This window comes from Electrophorus electricus, chromosome 3, assembly GCF_013358815.1.
Source record: "Electrophorus electricus isolate fEleEle1 chromosome 3, fEleEle1.pri, whole genome shotgun sequence".
NCBI lineage: Eukaryota > Metazoa > Chordata > Actinopteri > Gymnotiformes > Gymnotidae > Electrophorus > Electrophorus electricus.
Window position 1 is genome coordinate 13,882,014 of NC_049537.1, and position 9,268 is coordinate 13,891,281.

The 9,268-nt window shown below is 38.8% G+C and overlaps 1 protein-coding gene across 1 annotated transcript; it reads left to right on the forward strand.

The window, feature by feature from the left end:
* The first annotated feature begins 1,388 nt into the window (after positions 1–1,388).
* On the forward strand, positions 1,389–6,144 carry ilrun (inflammation and lipid regulator with UBA-like and NBR1-like domains). Its single transcript, XM_027000573.2, has 5 exons — positions 1,389–1,664; positions 2,817–2,971; positions 3,204–3,401; positions 3,680–3,984; positions 5,635–6,144. Exons 1-5 carry the CDS (start codon positions 1,507–1,509, stop codon positions 5,668–5,670), a joined length of 852 nt encoding a protein of 283 aa, XP_026856374.1. The 5' UTR covers positions 1,389–1,506; the 3' UTR covers positions 5,671–6,144.
* The last annotated feature ends 3,124 nt before the right edge of the window (positions 6,145–9,268 follow it).

Sequence of the window (9,268 nt, forward strand, 5' to 3'; positions counted from 1 at the left end):
ATAAAACTACTACCTTCAGTTATATTCAATCAGTCTTTTTTTCCATTAAACACAAAACAGTCAGTTCTAAGTGACCTCAAATTAAATTGTGCTTAGTCTATATCTGCAACAGCAAGTCCCATTGTTTGGAGCACAGAAAAACCCAACCAAAAAAAAAACAGGAAATAAGATCAAATGCAAAGAGAAAAAATAATCACTTTCTTTAGCTTGGAACAGCATTTGTTGTGTACTACTTCTTTGGCTGGTATTCATAGACTGCTTGGTCCCCTGTCCACACTTGAGCATGGACTAGCCCCTACCCTGGGGATCCAAGGCCTGGTATTATTTTTACTGACAGGCTGGCTAATGAGGTTACTGAAGCTCTCCAAGTCTATGTCCATGTAGTATAATGGTCTACTGTCATTTTTTCTGAAAGAAACTGCTGCGCATGACAATGCTTAAAGCACAACTTGACAGGTATGTGCAAAATATTTCAAAGTGAAATCACAGCTCTCAAGAATAAAATAAATATAGATACTGAATCTACAACAGATTATTTATGATTTTAGATTATTTATTCTTTTAGACATATAGATTAGCATGCAACACTTTTACCTGTAGGTGGATGTTTTGATTTTGCTGTGAAGATAGTTAGGAAGCACCCCTTGGACAAACAGGGTCCAAAGCACATAATCCCAATTTTACTACCTTTTTTGAAGAAACAAAAAAAAAAATCAAATGTCATGAGTACACAATAAAGTCTAGCATCTTCTTGAATAATGGTGCAGACCTGCTTGCAAATGTGCCCAGTAGAAGAGCACGCAGCCAGTCCTGGTATTGCTATGCTCCAATGCAAAAATAATTACAGCAATAAATATATGAAACATGAACAGACACTATAGTGTAACAGACATTGTACAACCGCACAACAGTCAACTTGTGTTGCAAACTCACGTTTTGTTGTACTTGTGTTATATCAAGATAGTCTATATTCTATACTCTACTGAAAGGACTAATCTGTTTTGTAATATACAGTGTCTTAACATTACCAAATGCTGGCCCTTGATGTGGTGCCTGGTAAAGACTGTGCACTTAAAGTGAAGAGGTTAATATGAACTGAGAGTTAAATCCAATTTCCATGGAGCGCATACATGGTCTCGGTGCATGGCCATCATGTCCCTAGCCTTTTTGTAACCGGTAAAGACGCTGGGCAAAATTATGTGGGGAAATAAGCGTATGGAGGTTTTTGGCACAAAATGGAGGAAAGCAACAAATTTTTTGATATATTTCGCGACATTTTTTAGTGTATACCCCTCCCACCTTCTTTGGGGGCTGGTCCAGGTACCCACTCAGAAGGCGCGCTCGAATAGCAACAGCTGACGTCCCCTCCGTTCTGCCGCGGCCGATGACGTCAGGAGTTGCCCTCAGCCATGCGTATTGAGCTTGTTGTTGACTTGGTTGTTATGACTGAAGAAGGCCTCGGACTAAATTAAAAGTTATCCCGTCGCTGCCCCGGGACACCTACTAATGGAGGGCATGGACATAGACTTGGACCAGGAGCTCATGCAAAAATTTAGTTGCATGGGCACCACGGACAAAGATGTTCTCATCTCAGAATTCCAAAGACTGCTGGGTTTCCAGCTCAACCCCGCTGGCTGCGCTTTCTTTCTTGACATGACCAACTGGTGAGTTCGAGGATTTTTATGAGGCCTTTTCAGAGTTAGCCGCACTGACATTTGTAATTTGTAAACATTTTTCGACTACTTTTATTTAAATGCAAAGTTCTCCTGGACGAAAATAAGTTTTCGTGTACCCTCTGTTTAAAGCAGGAGGTGGCAAACTAAAACATGATCCTGTCCTGGTTTCGGTTAGCCATCAAATGGCGTTAGCTAGCAAACTACTTCTCATGACATTTGGTTAGCTGAAAAGAGCGTAGCTAACTTATCCAAAACTGTGTCCTAGCCAGCTATATAACTTAGCTAGGTAGGACAAAGATGAGATTAATTCGGCAGACAAACAAATTAGGTTTGATTGACTAGTTAACAACTTGCTACAATGAGAAAACAAAAATGATGCTTGGGATGTCAGTTGACTGTGGGGGGATGAGCTACACATAGCTAGCGTTAGCTAACTAACCTACATGCCTTAATTTAGCTAACCCAGGTAACGCTACCTAGCTAGGTAGCTGGCTACCTACCCTCCTGCCTGTGAGATAGCACACTCTGTCACGATTCAACTTTCATTGAATATTTTGGCATCTAATCTCAATCGAAGTGTTTTGAAGTGGTATTCGTAGTGTATCGGTTTTGTGCTTTTAGGTTAAATGAAATAATATTTATCTTAGAAGCATACCAGACTGTTGCTAATAACACGCTTGCTAACTATAAGCTAAGTTTGTAAGTATTGTATCGCTAACTAGCTAGTTAGCTAGCTAACCTAGCTAGGTATCGTCGGGGGTCAAAGTATTTACGTCGAGTTATTTGACGCACCTTCTTACTCATACCTTGCTTGCTACTTTATTTGCATTTTTGAAGACAAGTCACAGCCAAACACACTATCCTTTCTATATTCCGATTACTTGTTTGTTTTGGTATTAACGTTATTTTTATGTAGTGTAGCTAGCTATTTCTTTGTAATTCACTAGGTTAGCACAACAATAGTTTTAGGTCAATGTTCTATATTGTAGCATTGACTTAAGAATTTCTTCTCTATACAGCAGCATACAAGTAGTAACTTAGTGGATCGCTATACATTTTCTCATGCTTATTTTGAATAAACTAAAGTTAATTTTGAACATTATCTTTCTATTTTTGTAATATTTTTCTGTTTATTAATAGGAATCTTCAAGCAGCAATTGGAGCATATTATGACTTTGAGAGTCCGAACATCAATACACCATCAATGTCTTTTGTAGAAGATGTAACAATTGGAGAGGGAGAGTCTGTGCCTCCTGACACACAGTTCACAAAAACATGGAGGATACAGAACACAGGTTGGTACAATCCTGTCCTACCATGATACAAATACATTGTAACATGTCATGTTCTAGCAGTAGTGAACCCAGTCAAAAAAACTAAAACAATTTAGTAATTACAAAACCTACTTACTAACTTTACTGCTGTGAACATTTGTGGATTCTCATTAGAATGACAATATGATTCTTCTTCATTATAGTCATATTAAAAATGTGCTTGTGTGATGTATTGTGTTGTCATGTCCCATAGGGTCAGAATCATGGCCCCCAGGTGTTTGTCTAAAATACATAGGAGGGGATCAGTTTGGCCATGTGAATATGGTAATGGTGCGGTCCCTGGAGCCTCAAGAAATCTCAGATGTTAGTGTGCAGATGCACAGTCCAGCTAATCCAGGCATGTACCAGGGCCAGTGGAGAATGTGCACAGCTACCGGACTCTTCTACGGAGGTGAGACAGCAGGCGTACATTATAGCAGTCAGTACCTGTAGTGGAATGTAATTTATTCACTCACACACAATCCAATGTTCTTGTCCTCTTTTGCTGAAACTGAAAATAAAGCAGATTCCATGGTCATAGTAAATAGAATATGGGCTAAAATATGTGCTAGCCTTACAGTAGTGGAAAATGCATAAGTGTTTGTGTTGCTTTTTACCCTGTAGCAATCATGTACATCATGAATACATATACTGTCCACTAGTAATGATTTATGATTGATTGTTCTATAGATGTGATCTGGGTGATCCTGAGTGTGGAGGTTGGGGGTCTGCTTGGCGTGACACAGCAGCTATCTTCTTTCGAGACTGAGTTCAACACTCAACCACACCGCAATGTGGAAGGAGACTTCAACCCCTTTGCCTCACCACAGAAGAACAAGCAAGACGCCAATGAGGATAACCTAAAGGACCCCAGAGGTCCCTGGGTGGCACCTCTGGACTCCATTCAGCAAGATCAAAATGGACTCTCTCACAACTCTGTAAATATTACACCAAATGGTCTCCAAAACAACTTATCGGTAGTGACGTACAGCCAGGTATGTACCAACATTGGGCAGTGTTTTTCTCTTTTCAAAGTAGATGATGCCAAAAGTTCCATTATGCATGATTCCTGTTCATTTTAATAATTAAGGAAATACCCTTTGATTTACTTGTGATGGTAGCTTGGTTTCTGAATATGATCTATAAAAACCAATATTGTTTTTTTGCCAATATCATATGCAGCAGGGCAGACCTATGTAAAAGGCGGGAATTGGTAACAACTAACATTTTGTTGGGTTAAATAAATAATAGAAATATCAATAATGATTTTATGGAAGCAACATTCAATCAGTTGTATTTTTGCTTCAGTTTTTTACAAATATAAAGTTTACATAATGGATCGGATTATTATTTGCGAAAATCCCATAATGGCTAACCAGCAAATTGCATTCTTTTAGTGTATTTATTGGTAACTCCAATGGCAAATGATATTCCCTCCTACCTTAAATGTTTGCAGAATTAAACAAAGATCAGGTCCTCCCTAATATTGTCACTCTGTTGTTCTCAAATCTTTTGACGGGGTGATTCACAGTATTAAATTACATCCGTCCTCATTTTGTTAATCCAGTTTGTACAATAGCTTTTTATTATAGTCCCAACCAAAGTGCTGCTCGTTCTGGTATGTCAAAGGTTGTTCTTACTGCAGAGCCTGTGAAAAATGATAGAGAATGTGAACTGCATAGATGTCTATATTGATGTGCTACTTGGTGGAGTCAGTCAACTGAGTTATGATGCAGTTTTTCTGACATACCGGGGTCCTAAGAGAGCATTACTGAAACACAAAGCACGGAGGCACTTGATAAAGAGACTAGAGGAAGTCAAGGGCAAAATCCCCATCATAACTGTCAGCACCAGCAGGCATGCACATATGTGGTGGTGGCTGTACTCTGCTAGGGCCACTGAGCACAGTGATATTAAGGTGAGGAGATGGGGACACTGGTGGCACAGGAACAAACTATGCTATGTTTGCCCTACTTATACCATCATGAGGAGCCAAACTACTGTTGAGCTGGTTCACCAAATTTTGTCGTAAAATTGTAGTAAACTTAAAATGTAAGTTGCCAATGCTGACTGAATACTGAGCTGTTGGCTCGCTGTGTGCAGCTTGGGCATCTGCTGTACAGTTATTATGATAGTGCTGGGTGTGTGGTGCTTAAATTTGCTATACCGTGTTATGTCTTTCATTCCAAACCTATTATTTACACACCCAAACCCGAAGGGCCGAGTAACGCTGGGACTCCTCAAACATTAACTCTTATCCACACTTATGGTGTAAAGTAAAATATAGTACCATTCTAAGCTGATAAGTAGATGGGTTGGATGATGGTAGCTTTATGGTTTCTTGCTGTAAGTCCTAAAAATATGCCAATGTTTATCTAATGGCTATAAGCATATAGCTGACAGACTGCACTTATTGCTACACTGCCTGTCTGCCACTAGGTGGAGTGTCCTTCACCTGAGTGAATAGGTTTGCTGATGTGTGATGACGCATGATAAAGGCACAAGTTATAAGACACTCTGGGCTACATCAGTTCTGTAAAGGATTGAGTGTTTCTGTATGAATTATCTATTATTGCAGAGGAAAGTTTCTTGTTTTGTGCTAAGATCTGACCTACACATCTCTTTTTCTTTCCCACTTTCTTCAGGGCTGCCATGGGCCCTACCCTTTTGGGAAGTCTTAAGGGACAGAAACCACCACCATTAGGCAGCTCATCGGTGCTGCCACTCTGGAATCCCCCCCATTTTCTTTGGGGTTATACAGGGGTGTACCAGATTTATTATAAAGACTTGGCAACCCTCCTCACCCCATGCATCACAACACGACCTAAGATCATGGACAAGGCTGTTTGGTTCTAATACAATATTCGGCCGTTGTCGACAACGGAGTTACGCATGTATGAATGCTAAATTAAAATGAGTGCTTGAAATCCTCAGAGTCAACCACAGGTGTCTGATGTGTGGCGTTGCATTATAACGGTAGGTTCAAGTGAGAGAAATTATGGATGTTTGTGTGTGTTAGTATGTGTGTGGACCATGCACAAAAGAGAATTGAAAAAGCCATGGGAAAAAAAAAAAGTTCATCAAAGAGTTTTATATTTGACATTGATGTTCTTTGACTTTTACTTTGATTTTTCAGTAAAATTGTTTGGTTTGCAGTCATCATTTATCTGAAAAATAAGTCATACTATACAACCTTGCTTATGTTTAGTCCTAATTTATTATTCTCATCTTCAGAGTACTTTTAAAAATAATCTTGTTCTGCAATCTGTACACAAACTCAGCAGTAGTTCTTGTTGGAAGCCAGGAGATGGAACTGTTGATCTTGCAATCAGAAGGGTGTGTGTGTGTGTGTGTGTGTGTGTGTGTGTGTGTGTGTGTGTGTGTGTGTGTGTGTGTGTGTGTGTGTGTGTGTGTGTGGACCGAGAGGCCTCCTAAGCTATCTAGGTTAACAGAACTCTCTGTGTGTGTGTCTGTATATATACACACACACAGAGAGTTCTGTTAACCTAGAAAGCTTAGGAGGCCTCTCGGTCCCCTCTGGGCTGCTATCACAGCTAATAATGCACTGAGCTCCATGGCTCCCACTTGCATCATCATCATCTTGGAAGCCCTTATGCTCTTGTCATTGTAGATGCTCGTGTGTATGTGTGTGGGTGTGTGGTTCATTTTTCTTCAGAAGCTTTAAAAGCCAGTAGCTTTTGCGAGTGTATACTGGTTTTAATACATTTTTTCACACTGTTTGTCACCTTAGGCAGATTTTGTTTTCTAGTTCACTGCCATAACATTAGTCATGGACAATGTGGGCTGTTTCACATTCAGAGACTTCAGGTTTTGCAGATTTCTTTTTTTATGGAGGAATTTTATTGAACTGTCTTTACTCTTGATTTTTGAATATGTTGAATGTGTTGAAAACCCCCTAACTAAGTGCATATGAATGCCTATTTACATAAAATGTTTAGCGTAAATTGTTTACATATTGATGAGTTCTGATAATTAAAGGACATGATTTATTTTGCATGTCAGGGTATATATTACAAACCTGTTTATAATTTATATTGAAGTTAAAACTTTGTAAATGACTCACATTTAGTTTTTAATTGGACCGTATGATTAAATTTGGCGATATTTTAGATATGCAGTATTCTGGTTCAGTGGGAACCATTGTTTTTAAAAAAATTAAAAAACAAAAAAACAACCTTAACCTTTTAGATTGTGCATTGCAATGTACTGTGTCCAAAATCATTGTTATATTTAAAAGGAAGAGTGACATTTTCTTTTACCTGATGATTTATGTTTATCTAAATGGCCCCTCTCTTATGCATCTGGTAACTCATAAGTTTGCCACTTACTTTCAAAATTGTTTAGTTCAAATCATAGATTATCTATGCTGTGTTTTGAAGGAGAGTCATCTATTTTTGTTTCTCTAAGAAAACAATGTTAAATCCTTGCCATACAGCTAAATGTCTTAGATTGCCATAGAGATTGGACAGGTAAAATTACAATTACATTTAAAGCTTTTTTGATTGTGAACATTGTGTGTTGCCTACAGCTCAAGGACAGTGTCATTGCCTCATGAGTCAAGTCTTCCTTTGAGTTGTTTCTGTGAATGTCCTCATCCCCAGCCAGTGCACAGATATGCCTATTTGCAATTTACTGTCGCTGTCTAACTTGTGTGCAAGAGCCTGTATTTGAGTGATAAGTTACTCTATTATGTGTGTGGGTTTTTTTTGTTTTTTTTTCCTTCTCCTTTGGGACTTTGTTTGCCGTTGACTTTTCTGCACGGTGGCATGGTGAATGGATGAGCTGAGCGTTTGCATAGAGTCCTACAGTAGCACATTTAACAAGAGAAAATACAAAAATGAAACCCTTTTCCTTTATGTGTAAATGAACATTTGTATGATTAAATCGACACTTAAAAACTACAGGAGTGTGTTTCTTTAGAGCAAGGTTTTGTTTGCCTGTAAGCCCAATACTATTTAGTCCTGATTAATAAGTAGGCATTCCATGTTTTGTGCAGTTTTTGATGTATATGATTGACTGTGATCCCTAAATTGAGATCTATCAGTTAATTCAGCCATCATATAAAAGCCAGTATTGTGTGCATACTTCTGTGGGAATCAAGACCTCTGTAGCACATGTACTCTTCAACGATTTATTTTCTTGGGACAGAACAGGTGTAACATAATTAGATGCAGATAAGGTCATAACTGACTTGTGAGTCTTTCCAACATAAGCAGGGCATTTTGATCGTCATACTTTGCAGAGGTGGAGACTAACAGAACACTTGTTAGTACATTAAGTACCATTCTAAAATGTTTGTTTTTAGCTAATTATGCTTTGGATGACTCATTCTACTTTGAGAGCACTGGTTCTTAAATACCTTGGTAGTTTAGTGAGTTTATAAACTGTCCAATTTGAATAGTCTTATTTTTTGTTACTTGGAGGAATACAAGAACTCAAATTTGAGAAGACCACACCTTCATCCTCCCCTCACCCTCCCCTTTGTCGTTTTGTGCTCAAGTTCAAGTTTGTTCACAAATACACATGAGGAGGTTTATTGGAGCACCTATACTTTTCCCTAATTCATCAAAAATATACCTTTCAATATAAATTTATAATTTTATTTTAGGCAATTAAGTGCAAAACTCTAGGAGCCTAAATTTTCTGTGCACATTTCGCATTCATGTCTTTGTGCAGGCCAGTGTCTCCTCCTCCCCCCCCCTCCTCCCCACAATCCCCTCGGCGACTATGAGGCAGAACGCACAGAGTCAGTTTCATTTGGGGCAGGGCAAGGCAGGTTTCATGAACAGACAATTCAGACTGCTATACAGACATAAAAGACTTTAAATGAAGCTTATTGCATCCTGAGCTTTGTCACCTGGGTAAAACTATTCAAATTGAAGTATGTATCATTGATTTAAATAAAAGCAAATAAGATAATTAAATATCTAGGATGTCCCAGGGCTTCTGCCTATACAACAATTGAAAGGGGGCAACCTACGTGGAGGCTTGTGGGGCCTCTTGCAAAACAAACATAAGGACAGCCAGCCACTTATCCCATCTCCTACCGTTTGAGTACAAACATTCAGATAATATTTTTGAAGGTCTGATTAAACCACTTGACCAGGCCATCCAATTGGGGATTGTGGTACTTCCCATGTACTTTGTTCTAATGACCCGATGAAGTCCATATCAGTTATTTCGAAAGGGAACTCGAAAACTGTGGTATTCAAAGGATGGCTTGGAATGGATTTGAGATCTATCACTGATGGCATGACA